Below are 21,010 nucleotides of genomic sequence, written 5' to 3'. Positions count from 1 at the left end.
TATGGTTGCATGGTCCAAGTCATCTGACATCACGTGACATGTCAACATGCAGATTACTGGCTCCGTTTGGTCACACTGATTATTTATTTGTCGTCTGAAGACTGAATTGCCTCCTGTGACGGTAGATGCCTTGATAGCCTCGCTCATTTGTCTCGCTACTTGATCACGTGGTTTCCCATGTAACAACGCTGGTGGACTTCCACCATTTGTCTCAGCAACCTGTTCGAGTTGACAGATTCAACCCAAATGCAGAACTCTTCCAACTGATTTGTTTATTGTTTAACAGGAACTGGTTATTTGTTCACTATTTTAGAGGTACGTTTATAATCTGGTTTCCTAACGTGATTTTAGCTGGGTCTGAGAGATTGGCGATTTTTGTTTCCGATTATTGCATATATTTGCATACATGCTTTTATAGAAACACTTCACGGTAGACTATATCCATGGAGATTGTAAATATGAAGTATACACCACAGTATATCCATTAGGATGCCAGAGGTATATATGATATAGACAATATAGTATATTCATTAGAATGAAATAAGTAAAAATTAAGTATACACTGTTATTATACATCTGTCACCGTAATGCCATAAGTTACAACATGCCGTAATTTTGCGGTATTGCACTGGGTATTTTCACCCTACCATATAAGGAAACGCGAATTCCAAATATGGAACGATTACGCGCGTAAGCGTCCTCTAATAATAAAAAGCAAACATGACTGTCCCCAGGGTTTTACCGAACCCACACAAAGGAGTTCACTAAATATGCTATAAACGTTTTAGATTTCAGCATTCCCATGATGTATTCCTGGGAGGAAAAGATGTATAATAATTAGGTTATTACAAGGATACTGCAAAGTATGCACTCTGATATAATAACCTCATATAATATATACCTGGGTATGGGAGATGTATATATGAAGTATACCCTATAGTACCCACTTTGGGATGGGAGATCTATGAAGTATGTGTCATGGTGTTTCAATTTGCATGAGAGATGTACATATGAAGTATACGATTTAATGAGAGAGGTAGAGTATAGGTATGAAGTATACACCATAGTTTATAAGTTTGGGTGGGAGAGGTATGTATGAATTATATATACTAGTAAACTATCATGGTATTGTATTGTTATACCTTATGCTTCTAAAGTCTGGGTAACATATTACTAGTACCTCGTTTATTTATGGTACAGTATTTGTAAATGGAATCGTCTTATCCGAAAAGTTCATGCGCTACATTCATGCACTTAATATCAGCCGTAATTGAAACCATTTCAAGGCGTTTTTAATAGCGCCCTCTTCAACGTGGTTCTAGATTGTGCAGAACGTTTTTATAGTTTATGCAATTTTGTATGGATTTGTTACCATTATTAATGATATGACGATTGATAAAACAGCCAATCTCTAATCCCACGGTAATCTGCTAATATCGTCAACCACTAATCCCATGGTAATCTGTTAATCTCGTTTTCGATAAAGATACCCGAGTATTGAGTGACTGGATAGAAATACAACGGGTGATTTTTTTTATTTGCATAACAATTTAGGATCCTCCAAACAAACAAAAAATTGCACGGAATATGATGACTCTCCCCATGACTCATGCATGACAAATCGTGACCCTCTTCTGACCAGACATTATATGATGTTCTCCAAACCCAAATACATTGGTTTAATTGAATTTTCCACCGCATTCTTATTATTAACCGCACATGTCCTTAAATCAGTGATCCACAACGAGTTCATGACAAGTGTTATTGAATTACAAATGTTAAAATCATTTATCACAATAATCACAATATGTATTTGTTACGAACTTTATCTTGACGATTATTGTGTCCGGTGTTTTTTGAAATATTTGTCAAAGTTGCAATATTAATTTTAAATACATATAATAATAGTATTTTAATCTCAGTATTCATTAAGATTACACATACTATCTTAAGTTGTTCATTAGGCCACACCGACTTAATTTTATGGATGACATCCGCGCGCGCATTTGTTTTCGCCTGTTCTCAAAAAAAAAAAAAATCTTTGACGACAAGTCTCCACACAACGGTTTTCTGTCCGGAACTTGCCGACTCATATTGTCGCAAAGCGCCGACTTGTCGTAAAACTCGTTTTGGACTACCTCAAAACCAAACTCCGCACAGTTAGATGCGCGTTACGTAAAGCGCAAAGACCTATGGGAAGGAGATTGTCACAAAACATGCCAATTTTGTCATAAATGATCCAACATGGCGACCGCACCACCAAAATACGCGAGCATAAAAGTTAAGGGGTAAAACGGAGGGATTGTTGTAGACTGGTACGCAATTGACGTTGGCCAGGGAGATGTGACGTTCACACAGCTATACGAGAGATTGGTAGCGGCAAGCGAGTTTTGCCCAGACAACTTTAAGGACATATTGTCCTATTGTAGTGGCTGTCCCGTGTTTCTTCTGCAACGATGAGAGAAATGGGAGAGAAGTGGAGGTGTATGGTGGCCTAAAAGTTGGTCAGGCGACAAGTCAGTTCGGTTGCTTTGTCCGCATTGAAGTCGACAAAAATGCAACAAAAGCAGCGGAAGCTCCTCGGCCGAAGTCCCCTTTCGGGGTAAAGAAAAGTTTCTTATTAATTTTTTTTTTCATTTTCTGATTCTGATAATTTGCTTACACACACAGTCAGTAATATTTTGATCATATGACAAATTTTCATCAAGATACATGTACATAATTTTCTGCATCCAAATTTTTTTTGACTCTCTGTTGGTGTTTTTTTTTTCAATATCGAGCCTCTTGTTACATAGTTGAAGTAGTTCTAGAGCATTTGTGTCTACACTTAGTCTATCTGAAGTGTCACTTTAAAATCTGTAGTTTGAATGTAAAAGAAGTTAATTTCCAGGTTGCTGTTGACAAACATATTGTTCATTTTTAATTATTTTTTTTTTCAATACAACACAGTAAGTTTTTCTTTATTATTGAGTTGATGTGCATGCCTTTGGCAAAGCTAACACCTGCCTTATCCTCTAGCCTTTTCAAAATCAAAGGTGATGATACCTGTGACAGCAATATAGTACGAGATGTGTACATCAACATGTGCCTCCTACAAATAAAGACTTGTTTTTTTGGTACACTGTGGTTAAATTCGTAATAACAGCTCCGTAGTCCTGTGGTTTTAGCAGCATTTTTTTTTTTTTTTTTTTGGCAAGATTTTTTTTTTCGCCCTCTCGCATTAGTTTTGGGGTCATCAGAGGATGTCATCCATAAAATTAAATCAGTATGGCCTTATCAAGTTCAGTTTCAGTGGATGCAATTACCCGGATCCAGTTAATGACGTAGTAGGTTTCGCAGCGATTTTTTTCAAACGCTGCCTATTCGTGTCTACAGGCACAAAGGCAACCCTGTTTTAAAAGCGATCTTCATTTGCTATCGTTGTGCCGAGTGTAACGAGTTTTAGAACCAACAACAACCAAGTCTTGTACTTCACTAACAACTGCGGCAGGCAGTCTTGGCTGACAGCTGCGGTGCGCCTCGATATGTGGCAGGCTCACAGCAAACATCTGGCACGCGTCGTGTGATCAGAGCAAAAGTTCCGAGCCGAGTTGAACGCCGGGTCACATTTCATTAATAAATGACCGTTTATTGTGATATGGAATAACACTCAAAAATAACCTGACGAATCAATAGACAACGTCATCAATTGAATCGATAACGTTGTTACAATATTTTTTCAAAAACGGCCATATTCACGTTAGATTTTGGTAAACAATCTATTTTTTCGACCATGTATCTAACGCAAAGTTTATAAAACTGACGCAATTATTTATCTAAAATAGCAAAAATTGTGTGAACTGAAAATATCTTCTTTGTTATGCTTCTTTCGTTTTTTTGTGCCTTTTCAGCAGCTAACTACTGGAAGACGAATAATTTATAGCGATACCATTATTAGAATGAAAACCGTATGCATATAAGGTCAGCGTACTCATCACTTTGGATTCAGACTTGTAATAACATGTATTACTAGTCTGAGCTTTGAATCTCATTTGCTTTTTTTGTTTGGCGCTTTGAGTTTGAGCTTTTTGTTTGAGTGTTCTGTCGACCTCCTCAAAGTAATTTATTAATAACGATAATTTTACCAAATTAAAGTGAATTGACGAAAGATATCCAGTCCGTCATCGTTGAGGGCAGCATACACCGCCTGGAAATCCAACATTTGATAGGGTGATAGTATGTAAACCAAACACAAAATGCATTTTCTAGTGTCTTTGTGTAAACATTCAGTTTTTATTGTGTTAGTGCATTTTCATTTGCAAAATAAACCGATATTTACGTAGCCTGGAATTACATCCAAGAATGTAGATTTCAAGTTATCAAATTAAGTCTCGCATTCATTAGTCAACGTTCAGGTTACACTATGTACAGGATAAGATTTAAGCTAATCTTGTTTGCTTGCAGATCGGATATATAAGTTAGTCCATGCTAAGGAGCTGTGCGCGAACACAACTATAGATGGTATCTAGTCTAATATTTACTCGACAACCTCATTTATAAGCAGCCATATAGTTCACCCATGGAGCTAAACTAACCCCAAAACAACAAATATTAATTCACCAATGTTCAAACTAAACCACAGTTACTAGTAACCGTGACTGAACCAAATTAGCTTTGCAAAAACCGTAAGCAGACTTCCTGTTACAATGCTCCTGATTCTGTCATTCGCACACAACTCCTTAGCACAGGCAAAGAGGTCAAAAACGTTAGTCCATGCTGAGAAAACGTGTGTGAATGCAGAAGCATGGAGCTTAATTCATGGTACGAGTTAAATCTGACTCGTTTTTAAGAGCTGGGTTAGACCTTTAGCATGGGCTAACGAAGTGTTCGTGAACGCTTGGCATAGGCTAAGCACCCTAAACACTATTGCATGTTTACTATTTTAAAAGAATTCTTGTCGCTATGCCATTCCCGACATGACAATCAATACGAACATTCTGAGACATTGAGAGAAAAATGTTCCTCTGCAATCGTCACTTTCTTAATTTCCATTGTTATACTTTTATTACCATACAAGTAACATGTATACCTTCCTGGTTAGTGTTCTGAGTAACACTGAAGATACGTGGGTGTAGTAGGTAATTATTCAAGCTTAGTTTCATGTTGGTTTGTTCTTTTTCTTTAAATAAATTTTAACACATATACTCACTGTGTTACATCAGTCATCACAAATGTCCAATCAATACTGGGATAGATAGACTTAAACAACATCTAAACCTAGACTGGCACAGTCCGGGCAATTTATTTCCATTTAAAGTTTAAATTAAATATGTGAAATCCCCTGTGATCGGTTGTTTTGTGTTCATACCAAATTTCAACTATTTTTTTAATATTATAATTTAACTGAAAAAAAATCACCAGAGCTGGGCCAGTCTAATCTCAACCGTTCATACTTCACTATACGGCCCCCTCTAACATAATATAACAGATAATTATTATTTTACACATTAAATTCAGTTTTGTTTATTTAAAAATACAAGATAATTTGTTTACAATATTGTACAATATGGTATATGATTGCTATTTATTAGGTTGAAATGTACTACAGTGTATTCTATAAAATGTATAGAAGGTAGAGTACATTACAATACATGTACATAACTCAACTATAATAAATATCCATCCAGAGATTCGTAACACAAATCTCACCTACCAATCACAACATGTGAAACAACTTGCATGAACAGAAATAAAACCCACTCTTATTTGTTTATATGCCACATAGTTTTGTGAGGAAGTGTTTACTGGTTTTTAACGAAAACTGTTTGCCTCAAATGCAAAATCTTCAAAAGTAGTACTAGTATTCTGGTTAGAGAACACAAAACATAAAAATTTCCTTGATATGAAACAATAATTCTGACAAAGAAATCAACACAACTTTGCAATAGGATATGTAAACAACAACAATAGAATTTATAATATTGGTCTGGTAAATTATATTAAAAATATTGTGGCTTATAACTATTGTAATATTAAAAATAATAAAGCAGGAAGTACAATGCATTCAAATCTTGCTCACTATTAGTCAAGATATAGATAAAATACATGTACCACTTCAGGTTTACATAATTGTTTTGACTCGTAGATTGAATTTAAAAAAAGATTAACTAAAATGAATCGCTTTCAATTTACAAGAAAAAAAAAACAGTTCTGTACATATCTACAAATAGCTGGACATTATATATTAAGGCCAATTGTCATTTTAGATAAAATAATATCAAGACAAATAAAAATGGCAGTGACAGTGTGAGGTAATAGAGTAGTGTTTATGAAATGTGCTTAGGTTTAAATAAATTCATATGAATATAAACAGTCTAAGATCAGCCACAGAGGGAAGTCAACAGAACAGATGAAGTCAGTCACAAAGGGCAGTCAACAGAACAGATAAAGTCAGCGACACAGGGCAGTCAACAGAACAGATAAAGTCAGCCACAGAGGGCAGTCAACACAAGAGATGAAGTCAGCCACAGAGGGCAGTCAACACAAGAGATGAAGTCAGCCACAGAGGGCAGTCAACACAAGAGATGAACTCCGCCACAGAGGGCAGTCAACACCAGATAAGATAAGCCCTGAAAAGTTAGCTGGTTTCTGCCTCAAGTGTCATGGCATGCCAAGCCACAAAAGACAGCTAACTAGTTATCGTATCAATATTCTAATTGAAAAATCAAGTTCTTATACTTTGTTCTAGTTTTCTTGGTTATCCAATTTCAGTGTTTGTGGTAATTCTAAATACAGAGTAGGATTATTCTTTTAAACTCCAAAGTTGTTATTACTTCACACATAGCTATGAAGTCTCGGCATTCAGATAGGAAAGACTATTACTACAGTATTACAGATCAGTAACGGAACTTGAAATTTTTTTATTAAATTATACAACTTAGTCGTGTGAATTCAGGGCAGGAATTCACACCTAGTGGAGCAATTAATAGTTACCCATGTCCTACTTTCCATTTACAATGGATGCCAGGAAGCGGTGAACCACAGAGGAATGTATACATCACACAAGCAAATTTTGAATGAAGTTTAGAAGTCTGATTTTGACCTACATTACAGAGAAACATAATTGTGAATGCTGCTAACCGTTTCTGCCTGTTCTACATTTTGGCAATCCAGAACCATAACCATTTCTGCCCGTTTTAAGTTTTAGCAACCCAGAATTGTAACCCATTTCTGACTCTTCCTTATGTTGAATCACTACAGTAAGCATGCAGCGCGTTTTCAAAATTTGTTCAAACAATGTATATTACATGTGTTGTATAAGTTACCATGGTTCCCATATAAAACATGACACAGTGAATTTTACAAGCCAGTGAAAAATGTGAAATTTTGTAAGTGTAAATTTCTTAGGGTAAAGAACACATACTGTAAAATGACTAATTTTCACTGGGTTTAAATTTCGCGGATTTACCATTTCAGGCATATTCAGTTTGTTTAAAATTCACGGTTTTATCATTTAGATAATGTGTTCTAAGCCAAATTTTACATATTTACTAGGTTTGCAGGACAGCGAAATAAGCAAAATTAAAACCCAGTGAATAATTAACCCTTTTACAGTACTTGACTAACTTAGCACCCACTCCCTTTGGTGTGATTTCTATATTTGGGGTCGATTCTCCTACGTATCCAACCCTTCAGAAGTGTCCTAGCAATAGGTGCCATTTCAACTATGAAGCTTAAGCCCTGTAAATACAAATAAGTCTATTTCACTTAATTTATTCCATGGTTTGTCGTTGGATTACCGTTACTTGGATACATGATATAATACATGGTATAATTAAAATCATATATTAACTACTATAACATGATTTAAAGTGGATTTCACAGATTGCTCTCTTCATTTCTATGAAAACACTTTGTTTCAGTCTAATTATTGAAATATGAAAAAGAAAATTGATGTAAATTGAGAATATTACACTATTCACCAGTAGAATCTTTAAACTGTCACTAGAGGGCGCTGTGTTCAAGTTAATGTAAGGATGTCTACGCTTTTCAATTCCTCAGCATCAGTATCATTTACACTGATGATGTTTTAATGAATGAATCATCAATTTTATAAATACTACATCCATCATACAGACATTTCATCTACTTTAGTATTAGTAACTTTGGAAATGTTGTACGGCATTAGGTTCAGATAAATAACCAACAAAATTGTTTTTATTGTGAGAATACTCTTCCTCTAGGTAATTGCTGGCGTGTGGGACTTGTACTTCTTCTATCAGTGCCACTGCTGCCAGTCAGTGTGCTTGTTTTTCTATTTGTAGTGTTGTCACCTAATTTACGCCATACAACCTAACAGGAAAGAATACATACCAACTTGTTATTATATTCAACAGTTGTAAATTTGAAACACAAATAAATATATATAGGCCAAATGAAAAAAAATGTGTTTTCGAAAATAAAGTAGGTAGGTTGGAATTATTTTTCTTGGTTATAACAATTTTTTCTCTTGGCCTTTAACATGTTATGATCGGATTTTTCTGTCATGTATAATAGAAATATGCATGCACATGTGACCCATGATATGTACTTACCAAGTGCAAATGTAAATTGTTCGTGTAGTGCATTTGAGCCTTAATTGTGCTCATCGGTTGTTCAGTGACATCAACACCGTGATCAGAGACATCACCAAGTTGATTAGTGACATCATCAAATTGATCAGTGACAACACCAAGTTGATCAGTGACATCACAAGTTGATCAGTGATAACACCAGATTGATCCGTGACATCACCATCTTGATCAGTGACATCACCTAGTTGATCAGTGACATCACCAAGTTGATCAGTGACATCACCAAGTTGATCAGTGACATCACCAAGTTGATCAGTGACATCACCTAGTTGATCAGTGACAACACCAAGTTGATTAGTGACAACACCAAGTTGATCAGTGACAACACCAAGTTGATCAGTGACATCACCTAGTTGATCAGTGACATCACCTAGTTGATCAGTGACATCACCTAGTTGATCAGTGACATTACCTAGTTGATCAGTGACATCACTTAGTTGATCAGTGACAACACCAAGTTGATCAGTGACAACACCAAGTTGATCAGTGACATCACCTAGTTGATCAGTGACATCACCTAGTTGATCAGTGACATCACTTAGTTGATCAGTGACATCACCTAGTTGATCAGTGACATCACCAAGTTGATCAGTGACATCACCAAGTTGATCAGTGACATCACCTAGTTGGATCAGTGACATCACCTAGTTGATCAGTGACATCACCTAGTTGATCAATGACATCACCTAGTTGATCAGTGACATCACCTAGTTGATCAGTGACAACACCAAGTTGATTAGTGACATCACAAGTTGATCAGTGACAACACCAAGTTGATCAGTGACATCACCAAGTTGATCAGTGACATCACCAAGTTGATCAGTGACATCACCAAGTTGATCAGTGACATCACCTAGTTGATCAGTGACATCACCAAGTTGATCAGTGATAACACCAGATTGATCCGTGACATCACCTAGTTGATCAGTGACATCGCCAAGTTGATCAGTGATAACACCAAGTTGATCAGTGACAACACCAAGTTGATCAGTGACATCACAAGTTGATCAGTGACAACACCAAGTTGATCAGTGACATCACCAAGTTGATCAGTGACATCACAAGTTGATCAGTGATAACAGATTGATCTGTGACATCACCAAGAAATCTCAAGGTCATACTTACATTGCACATTTCTCGAACAATAGCTATCTCTTTATCATTCATGTGTTCTTCCTCTGTAGATTCTGAGAGTCTGTCAAGCTGTTCATGAACTTCTAAAACCTAAAAACACATGTACATTGGATTGTTATTGAAAAGCACACTGTATTATGATTTATCAGTGACGCAACTCAAATCCACCAAGGTCATAGTTCAGTATCTTAGCAAACCAATATTAGATTATGTGAGTAAAACAAGGTGTTCCTACATGATAAATCCACCAATAAAATTTATAGTGCAATTATTCATATATCCTAAATGGACACACCATGACAGAGCATGCATTCAAACTGTCACCTGATACACAGACCTTTCAACTTATTCAACGCAAAAGGAAATATGTCATTTGCTAATTTTAGTTTAGTCTACAGGGCCATCTGAAACTGATTCTAATCACACTTACACAAATTGCTCAATTAAATTGTATTTTTAGCAACATTTTGAATTTGAAATGACATTTTTGAGCAATGATACACTGTATACAACAGGCAACATGATTCTGTTATTTTGCTCACATGTGATGGCTTGTTATTGCAATTGCTTTTTTTTATTTAACCTACATGTTTTAAACATTGTTATCAGATGACCTGGTTGCAATTTATATGACCAGTACTCACAAACCAATATATTTATTTTCCATTGTGCAGGTTATTTTCCCATGTACAAGCTTACTGAAGGTGGATTTGGTTCAATGTCACTAACTTTTTTTTGTCATTAGTTTGGTAAACCTACTTTACAGCTCACTCATGACATGCTTTTTTTTCAGACAGCATGTCTATTCACTGACCAAGAAAGATGTATCTACCTGTCAGGCACTTGAATTCACTACAACACTGATTCATAGAGTTTTAATTTCATCAACAAATGCCTATTTCCAATATGGCTGACATGCATTCTCTTTTTTTGTAACCGGATATATTTTCTTGTAGGTGAAATATCCATAAACCACACAGCCATTTGAGGGTAAGACAATTGTCATAAAAATTGCGTAATTATCTATTTTTAGTGTACTATTTATTATTAGATCATTATTGCTTACATTCATTCCTGAGTTGGTTTGTAGCAGAGTCGCTTGTGTCTTGGTTGAACACTAAACACATTGACATGGGAGGTTAAGGCATATCCTGCTTCACTTAGTTTTGAACTAAATAAGATTTCCTCAGACAACATGCACTGTCAACTAACTGAGGGAGTACTAGTATGTAATATCCAATATTCACTCAGATGTACCATGAGTAAGAGTCATTCTTTAAATTGTTACACAGCAAACAAATGAAGAATCTGTTGTACATTGCTTTACATCATATAGACATGTTATACACTCAGCATGAGATTTAGTAGCTTCATATCTTTTAAGATGTTGCAAACTTCACCACAAATTAATCTACGAAAGTGCTCGGTTTTTGGAATACCTGACGTGGGTATCATGCAAATACCATAACTGTTACATTCATTATTTTTCACATAACACTTCACAAAATAGAGATGACAATACATAAAACATTCACAAAATACAGACACATTTACATATAAGAACAGTTTAGTGATGCAGTGATAGGGAAGGGGATACACCTTAACTGATTAACCCATGTTTGCATATTATACACCAGCCACACAATACAGAATGCTTATTATTATTCAACCCTGCCTTCATTACCTTCATAGCACGCACAACAGCCTCAGGTTTTGTTGGCAGATTTCTAGGTGAAATAGCACTGTCACAAATGTTTGGTCTTTGGGAAGACTACAATGAAACAGATATATTCCATATAATGTGTGTGTCTTCATAAATGATCACTATTTAGCACTAATGCAATACTACTACTAGCTTGGGAGGTATATTTCACCCAATGGTTAGCTACGCTGACCAACATGCTACACACTCAACACACAAGACTTCACCACATTTCACCAACAACAAGTGTATTAGGCTCATGCACATTTATTAACTAACAGGATAACCCAGATTAAAGCTTATACATGCACAAATATATTCAGATTATACATTATGCCTGCAGTGAAAATAATGATTCTCTTTCAGTGTGTATTGAGTGATATGTATGTAACATTATTTTTAGTTTTGCATTGATATTTCTTACATGTTATATCTCACCAGGCAAACTCTGATCTATAGATGCAGCCTTGTCGCTGTGTCAGCTATTTGCTTATACAAGGATATGTATTTACTAAAAAGAATGACAACTTACTGCTGATGATAAATCCCTATAGTTTGTAGCACTGTAAGATTTGGGAAGACATCTTCCATTCATTCTTTCAGCATCCCCATAGCCATTCCTCTCAGCAAACTGTGTCCAACAAAACAGTCAGTTGACGATGCAAGTGATTAGTTACAGTACATCATCAGATCACAAAATGTTGTGCAATTAAATTGCTTTGTACATGTCTTAAATACAACTGGACAGTTGGCTGCCATGTACATGAAAAAATACAACTGGACAGTTGGCTGCCATGTACATGTCTTAAATACAACTGGACAGTTGGCTGCCATGTACATGTCTTAAATACAACTGGACAGTTGGCTGCCATGTACATGTCTTAAATACAATTGGACAGTTGGCTGCCATGTACATGTCTTAAATACAACTGGACAGTTGGCTGCCATGTACATGTCTTAAATACAACTGGACAGTTGGCTGCCATGTACATGTCTTAAATACAACTGGACAGTTGGCTGCCATGTACATGTCTTAAATACAACTGGACAGTTGGCTGCCATGTACATGTCTTAAATACAACTGGACAGTTGGCTGCCATGTACATGTCTTAAATACAACTGGACAGTTGGCTGCCATGTACATGTCTTAAATACAACTGGACAGTTGGCTGCCATGTACATGTCTTAAATACAACTGGACAGTTGGCTGCCATGTACATGTCTTAAATACAACTGGACAGTTGGCTGCCATGTACATGTCTTAAATACAACTGGACAGTTGGCTGCCATGTACATGTCTTAAATACAACTGGACAGTTGGCTGCTATGTACATGTCTTAGCTACAACTGGACAGTTGGCTGCCATGTACATGTCTTAGCTACAACTGGAAAGTTGGCTGCCATGTTTTGCCAGACTATAATGATGACCATACATTGTAGATTCATCTTGCTCACCAAGTGATGCTATGAACAACATATGGCCATCAATTGTAATACACAGTAAGTACATACATGGAATGGAACCAGTTGCCATATACAACACATATAGCAGTCATGTACGGTAACACATCTGCTGTTGTATTATATGACAAAGTAACAAATATGTGTTCATGTGATGGCCATTGTTCGATGGTAACAGCCTTCAATGACACTGTTGTTGCTTTGTACAATCCATAGGCATAACCACTTACAGTGTCATGCATCCAAACAATCAAATGTCACCATTTTTATCAATACTTATTTATCAAGATAACAAATTCACCTGTGCAACTTGTTTTTTTTCGTCTTCCAAATGTCTAACATGTTCTTCAAGTTCTTTGATATAGTGCAGCGTTTGTTCTGAGAATCAACAATACAAAGAGCAATTAAAATATAATTTTCACTCAGCAGTGCTGTTTCCATGACAACCAACATTGACAAATATGCAGGTAGTGATTAAAGTTAGGCAGGATCATATCTAGTGAGTGGATTATTTTAAGCTGCACTGTGTATTCAAAGTTTGGCCTTAGCTGTAATGAAACAAATGTATGACATACAAACAGAAATAATTACAAAGTAGATTATATATGTACTTGTAAAAAACATCACATTCAGATTAATTCACCGATGTCCAAAAAATTATTACATTATTTACATTAGCTGATCATTTAATTCTTATTTGTATACATAAAATATGTATTAAAGTATTAGTAGGGAGAAGCAGATCTGTGAAGCATTGATAAAAACAAAAACAACAAATTTTGGCATCAAATTTTTGTGAATTTTCGTCAGCAGTCATAATGCCTGTATTTCAATGTAATAATGAGTATGGTATTACATTGATAAAATTGGTACAAAGACTTTTCCAAAAATTAAACAAATTTCCAAAATGAGTTTGGATATTGTTTACAGTTCATACTGGATGTTCGTGTCAGATTGGAATAGAGCTCAAAGGCAAGTTAACAGATGTACACACATTAACATAATAAAATGGTGAAAATAATCCTACACTGGCTGTAATTGAATTAACTTTTGTATCAGATTTCAGTAATTCTAATCAAGTGACAACAGTTGGATAATCCTTTCAACTGACATTTGGAAATTCTACAGTTTATAACCACAAGGTTCCAACACTAAATGGAATGCTTCAAATAAAAATTAATAATGTGACACCAATCAAGTGTCCGGTAGTTGTTTTATTTTCCAATCAACTTGTTGGCTGGATGCTTGTGGTTTCTATTAAAGATGGAAAAATGGTGTAATATGAGATGATGTCTGCAAGCATATCAACAGACATGTAGCCTGCATCATTGAAGTCAAAATAATCTATTAATTCAAAAACAGGATTATGAAAAGCTCAATGCTTGCATTTTTCACCCTCCATAGTTTTTTGGCATACATCCAATATGGCTGCCTGTCTATATTATGTCATGCAAGCCAACACATGTAGTTCAAATGCAATATTTTTATTTTTATTATGAGTAATATTGAGCCTTTCACTGAGACAGTTTATTAAAAACACCATGTGTTCAAGTGACTAGCAGCTCTCACACTTTAAAAGACATTTGTAAATGTAAACATAATAATACATTTTTTTTTTAATTGTATTTCTTTTTTCTCAATATCAATTTTTTGTAACCATTCCTATTTTTTGATACTGTAAAATACCGGTACTTTATTTTCGCTTGGAATTTATTTCCACTGAAAATAGGGAATATAACTTTTTTTTAATATTTTACAACTCATCAAAAATCAGTAAAAATAAATTCCATACATAAACACCCAAAAATGTCTTTTCAGCGAAAATTAATTCCGGCTGAAATAAAGTATTTTACAGTAATTAAATAAATAATAATGTGTATACATTTAAATGTAGACTTCATTAATACCTGCATATCTATTTTTAAATAGTTTATATTTATTTTTCTGTTGTTCATGGTACTGTAATTTGCATACATATTTTGTTTTCTATTTAACCATTTTGATTCCTCATAGGGAGTTTTAAGTGCTTAATAAAAGTAAAATTAATAAAAAAATGTCATATGTTTATTTAGTGATCCACCAGTGTCTCAGGCAAGATTTGAAAAATGAGTGAAATTGCACTATTAAAAAAGTATGGTCTTTTAAAAATAAAGTACCTCGGTTTTCATGTTCAGTACACTGTTGGTATTTGCATAAATTTTAATTGCAATGTTCTGAATTAACATTATTTCCAGTTTGCAGATCAGACATTATTTACATGTATGTGAAATATGCCACAAATCATGCAAATAGTTGCAAATACTCCATGATTGGTTATTCCACAAAATAATAATCCAGGATATAAATCACATACTGTAGAATACGTTATTTTCGCTTGGAATTTATTTTCGCTATTTTCGCTGAAGGCTTAATTCCGTGAAAATAAAATCCAGCGAATATACTTTTTTTCCTATATTTCACATTAAACTCATCAAAAATCAGTGAAAATAAATTCCATACAAAATGCTCAAAAAGCCTTTTCAGCGAAAATTAATTCCAGTGAAAATAAAGTATTCCACAGTAGTTACAGAGGAATTACAGCAGTGGATATGGGGGTGTATGTAAATAATTGTCCCTTATAATATTAACAACCTGAACCATTTAATCCCTGTCCTTCATTTCAATATAACATAATATCTCAAAATGTTGAAAAATTAACACTAACAAGTTGTAGGAAATGGAATAGAACAAACATTGTTAATTTTATTTATGCATTTATGAGCACACTGTTCAACACATTCACAAACAAATTATTTGTGAAAACTAAATGACCCAAATTCCTCCAACTGAAAAAGTGGTTTGTTTGTTTGTTGTTCAGTTGATCTGTCTGAATGTGTGAAATAGTTTATGTTGTTAGTTCACACAAGATTTGTACATCTGTTATTCTGGTTCAATCAGGTGACAGAGTACATTGACCCCAGACAATATACAGCAATAGAATGGCATCAATTGACCAATGAGAATACAGTATCATATGAACACTGCACCTGCTATTAATTTATCATCATTTGTATGGAACTTAAAATATTTATGTTCACAAATCACCATGAACAGTGCCCATTTCAAATATCATGTAGAAAAATTAAGTATTTCACACAATCACAAACCCCAAGATTTGAATGACATTTTGTAGTGTGTAGAGTACACAATATACTGTGTTGTCTTTTATCAGCATTTTGAATTTGTACAAGATAACATTATTGGTGTCAAGACATAAAGAGCCTAACTACTCTTTGTACCATACTTCAAAAACCAAAAAAAACACTTGAAAGGTTACCAAACTCACTGACCTTCATAGTAAGTGAAGACCATGAATGAACTGCAACCAACTGTGTTTGCTTTATTAGAAGCGCAACTTCAAAAAAGCACATGTAAGCCATTTAGTGCATAGATTATTAAAATACTGAAGAAGACTTATTGTGCCATAGCCATAGACACATCTGAGCTCTGCTACACTGTATTTGTGTAAGCACATGTGCTACTAATGGAGCAAATACGGCACTGTACGCATGTCTCCACAGTAGTGCCAACAATCCCAGTACAACAATCCACACTTACAGTAAACTTCACAGTAGTGCCAATAATCCACATGTCTTAGTTAGCAAGCTAGCTTTCTAACACTAACCATGTTTAGTTCAAATCGGCATGTCTTAGATCATGGATGTACTAAACCATGTTTAGTTCAAATCGGCATGTCTTAGACCATGGATGTACTAAACCATGTTTAGTTCAAATCGGCATGTCTTAGATCATGGATGTACTAAACCATGTTTAGTTCAAATCGGCATGTCTTAGATCATGGATGTACTAAACCATGTTTAGTTCAAATCGGCATGTCTTAGACCATGGATGTACTAATCCATGCTTAGTTCAAATCGGCATGTCTTAGACCATGGATGTACTAGTCCATGTTTAGTTCAAATCGGCATGTCTTAGATCATGGATGTACTAAACCATGTTTAGTTCAAATCGGCATGTCTCAGATCATGGATGTACTAAACCATGTTTAGTTCAAATCGGCATGTCTTAGACCATGGATGTACTAATCCATGCTTAGACCAAATAGAACAAAAATAATGAATAGGTTGTTACATTCTAAAAAAATACTGGATAGGAAGGCAGGAAATATTTTTTTTCCTAATGAGTTGCACTCTTTGGTTTTTGTGTGAACAGATGAGAAAAATTACATCTACGTTAGTTTTTAAAATATTTTTCCCTGATACAATTAAGTGACTAACCAGGTAGTCAATCACTATGTACATGTCAAAGGGAGTACCTGTGAAATCAACATTTGATGGAATGACCATAGCTAATTTTAATAGAAATAAATAAATTTGAGCTCATTTGCATGAAATAAACTTTTTGATTTTCCACAGAACATGGTTACTGGAAACACAGATTTTTTCTTTATTTGGCCTTTAGCATGCACACCCCTCCACACTCGCCCTAGCCTTGTGGATTGTCCAAACTGATGGGTGAGTGGACCAGAAACAATGCCCAACCAATGTGTTATTTGAATAAGTACATTGTGAGTAAGTACAATCATGGTACAATGTACAGGTATTTGCAGTTATATCTTAACAGAAATGTATGTAGCTTAGAGTAAACCAATCTTGCTTGGGTTAACCCCATACATGTATAGACTAATTTTGACTAAATAAATATTATGTTCCTAGATTTAATTTAATGTAAAAGCTGGTAAATAACTCCCTGTTGGGAATCTACTTGGTAATAAAAATAAACAATCTTGACATCAAACCTCTGATCAGTGTTTACAAAATGCAGCATCAGAGCATGAATGGATTTAGTCAGATGTTAAACACAGTTCCTCCCTCATAAATGTTCTATTTCTACACTATTGTACTTTGGTGTACCATGGAGCTAAAAAAAAGCTCCATGGGTGTACTAAATCACCTCAAATTCACCAATAAACACAGGTGTGCATGCTGTTTGAATACCAAACAAGCAAAGTTATTAACATGACAATAGGGTAAGACAAGCCAATATTAAACCATCTATAGTTTCTGTAATGAGCAGACATAGTCAGAATAGTTGTGAACAATAACTGGTATGGTGTACTAAAATTGCAGACTACTATGGCTCTTGGGTGATTCATCGTATGGAATGCATACTAAACTAAGAGAAACCATACAAATATCTGCTACAGTGAACGTTTTGTAAACCAATGTGCAATTGATACCTCTAAGAATTTCCCCCATCTCCACTTCCCACTATTGCTTGGATGAACTCAGGCATATAGCATGAATTTCAAAACGAGTACATGGTAGCATGGGGTGATTAGCCTCATGCATAGAGGAATTTCACTTAACGAGTGTATCATATCAATACATATGACTCCATGCGGGATATAATTCCTCAACCCAATGTTTAAACATCCAGTTTGAATATTATTTAAAAAGCATACAATTACGATAATATATTTAGTTTATGAGAAAGTAAATGACACATATGGAATTTTATTATATTTCCAACTAGACATATAATATAATAAATGGGACCCCTACAGCTAAAATAGACCACTTTATCACTTGCTGCTGGTTATTTGTTGTATTGTAGCGAATGGAAAATTGTTTTTAAGATTTGTTTTCCTGCCTCAAACGTGAAAAACAATACTTAAGTTGTACACAAAACTTGGGTGGTTGGTATTTGCATGCCTGAAACAACATGCATCTCATATTTCACAGTTACAAAGTTTAAGGAATCATTCTGCGTAGCTCACAGTGGCAACCGTGGTATCCACACTGTGGGGCTCGCTTTCTCATTTCACGTTTACAAATTTGTGACCTCAGATAACGCCCAGTGCGTACGTCAACAACGCTCACACACGTGTCACAAATTTGTTGTAGTTTCTACGTTACATCATGGTTACAATGACGTTAAAAAGTACCTACCATTTATATTGGCACCTCGCTGACCCTTCTGTCGCAATTCCGAAATTTCCCGTCTGTTTTTACTTGACAAAAGCGTGTCCCGCTTTGTCTCAGTGGGGCTTGAATTGCTTCCAGCACTTGAGCTACCATCGCCTTGATCTCTCGTCGCAGAGTTCAAACTAGCACTACATTGACTACACAATGAATTCCGGCACCCGACTCTTTCTTGGTCAAGAAATATACAGAGTTCCTTTAATTCCTGGTTATCCTGGAGTAACTGTTCCTGTTTCGTTTCCAGGTCCTTTAGTTTGTTTTGGTAGGTTGAAACTTCACTTCGCATAACACTTGCCGTGTATCGTCCGAATCGTTGCCACTCTCTTGCTAGTTTTCTTCCTTTTTGTCGATCATCGTCCAAAAAACAACACAGATCTCTAAGTTCTTGGTTGTCATCCTGAAGTCTTTGATTGACCTCTTTCAAACCTCTAATTTCCAACAAATGTACCTGCATCCTGCGATTAACCTCTTTCATCAGACTTCCATGGTTAACTATCAGAGCCATCTTTTCCTGTTCACCTTTCCACAGTCGTTTCCTCAATTCATCCACGTTCATGCGGGAAAGTTCTTCCTCGGTGAGTTTAATCTCACTCTCCATTTTAACGAGTTATTAAACAGTGTATCAGATCGATCACATTTAAACAAACTATAAAAGATATCGTAGCATAACGACAAACGTTAACATGGATATATCGGCCTCGATGACTTCTTTTTCCGGGCTTTCCGTACTCGATTGCGATTACGATACCGAATGATAGAGCGCATTTACCAGCGATGTGAAAACAGCTTTCAACCTCAGACCACGGTCTTTATACTAAGCTTCAGGTGGCTGGTCATAAATCATGGGTTACAACGCTTTACCAAACCTTTTCACGATACATTACTAGAGTCGACAATTCTCACGATTTCAAAGCAAGACAGGTAAAATGGCTGATCACAAGGACCTATGACACGCTGTTCTTTCAAACGTCATCACTCCCGCCTAATAACAAATGTTTTAATTGGCTCTGTTCGCAAAGTACACTTCAGATAACTATCACAGTTATTATATTACCACAAAATAAATATTACTCAGATATATAACTAATACATAACTCATATTTAATTGTTATGATATCATGCATTATTTCAACAAAAACAACTTTATTGTGTACTTTGGCATAAAGCATGATATAGCAAGCACAAAATGACAAAAACATTGGCTGCTGGACGTAAAAATTAAAGAAAATATTCTATGATTATTCATTAGTGTCAGATATTAAATTCATAAGGGCTCATTTTATCTGATTTGAAGATATTTATAAAGTTATCAGTTTATATCGGATGCAATGTGGACGAGAACACATTTTTAGTATTGTTTGATAGATACATTCATTGGACCATGGACCTACCATGATTGGACTATGATTTCTGTTTGCACTACATATCTGAGTACTAGTATTCGTTCATGAAACAAGGAAGTTTTCTAATATACTGGACCGACGATGGACTCGATTTCCAGTATCTGTTTACTGTTGAACCTGTTCCTGTTTTTGTTATACTGCCCTCAACGGTATGTATTATACGTAGCAGCGGAGAAGCGAAAGTTTCACTCTGTGTCGCAGTAGCACATCGGCAAGGGACAGAAAACTGAAGAGACTGGAACCGAGTATATATTACGCATGTGAACTGGTTTCTTTGGTATCTATAATAACTTAAAGTATACATGTGCTTGCTGTACTTACAGTTGACATTTGACATAGTGTGATAAGATGGCTTATAATATAAGTTATACAAAACGTGTTAATGCCAAAATGAAGGAAATCATTCGGAATGTGCTGTCAAATCAAGTATGTTCAATTGCTAACAGAGGTGCTACCTCCATGTTATACAGTATTAAAAACAGGTAGTGAGACAAGAGGAGTTATCTCAATTTTTTTTCGATTTATTGGATGATCTGCATAATAAACCTGAGAAGATGAATTTGTGGTGCTCTCTTTTGAGTGTGTATGCTGGATGCCCAAGTTTAGCAGACGACACGCCATTGATTGTTACATCTGCGTGACAACTTCAGGAAATGCTCGCTGTTGTCGAAGAAATCTGTGCCAATTGGAGAATAACGATAGCTACTAACAGGA

At 35.4% G+C, this 21,010-nt stretch overlaps 1 protein-coding gene across 2 annotated transcripts; it reads right to left on the bottom strand.

Moving 5' to 3' along the window:
- Positions 1–5,234: 5,234 nt before the first annotated feature.
- LOC100377309 (coiled-coil domain-containing protein 85B-like) lies at positions 5,235–19,871 on the bottom strand. 2 transcript variants are annotated; one of them, XM_085490977.1, is made up of 6 exons: positions 18,861–19,871; positions 13,211–13,287; positions 11,981–12,079; positions 11,431–11,517; positions 9,738–9,836; positions 5,235–8,331 (listed from the first exon to the last, which is right to left on the bottom strand). In XM_085490977.1, exons 1-6 carry the CDS (start codon positions 19,489–19,491, stop codon positions 8,197–8,199), a joined length of 1,128 nt encoding a protein of 375 aa, XP_085347103.1. In that variant the 5' UTR covers positions 19,492–19,871; the 3' UTR covers positions 5,235–8,196. The 2 variants fall into 2 exon arrangements, with proteins under 2 accessions (XP_085347103.1, XP_085347108.1); XM_085490982.1 differs by lacking the exon at positions 11,431–11,517 and having other exon boundaries at positions 18,861–19,870.
- Positions 19,872–21,010: the final 1,139 nt, after the last annotated feature.

Source organism: Saccoglossus kowalevskii, chromosome 2 (assembly GCF_978046115.1).
Source record: "Saccoglossus kowalevskii chromosome 2, keSacKowa6.1, whole genome shotgun sequence".
Lineage (NCBI taxonomy): Eukaryota > Metazoa > Hemichordata > Enteropneusta > Harrimaniidae > Saccoglossus > Saccoglossus kowalevskii.
Note: the sequence above shows the minus strand (reverse complement) of the source record. Positions and strands in the feature narration are given on the sequence as shown.

Excerpts from the sequence above, each read along its gene's own strand:
- LOC100377309 (XM_085490977.1), bottom strand. The coding sequence starts at position 19,491 with ATGGAGAGTGAGATTAAACTCACCGAGGAAGAACTTTCCCGCATGAAC. Across the intron at positions 13,288-18,860 it reads GCGAGGTGCCAATATAAATG|AACAAACGCTGCACTATATC; the intron begins GTAGGTACTTTT and ends GTTGATTCTCAG. Across the intron at positions 12,080-13,210 it reads AAAAAAAACAAGTTGCACAG|TTTGCTGAGAGGAATGGCTA; the intron begins GTGAATTTGTTA and ends TGTTGGACACAG.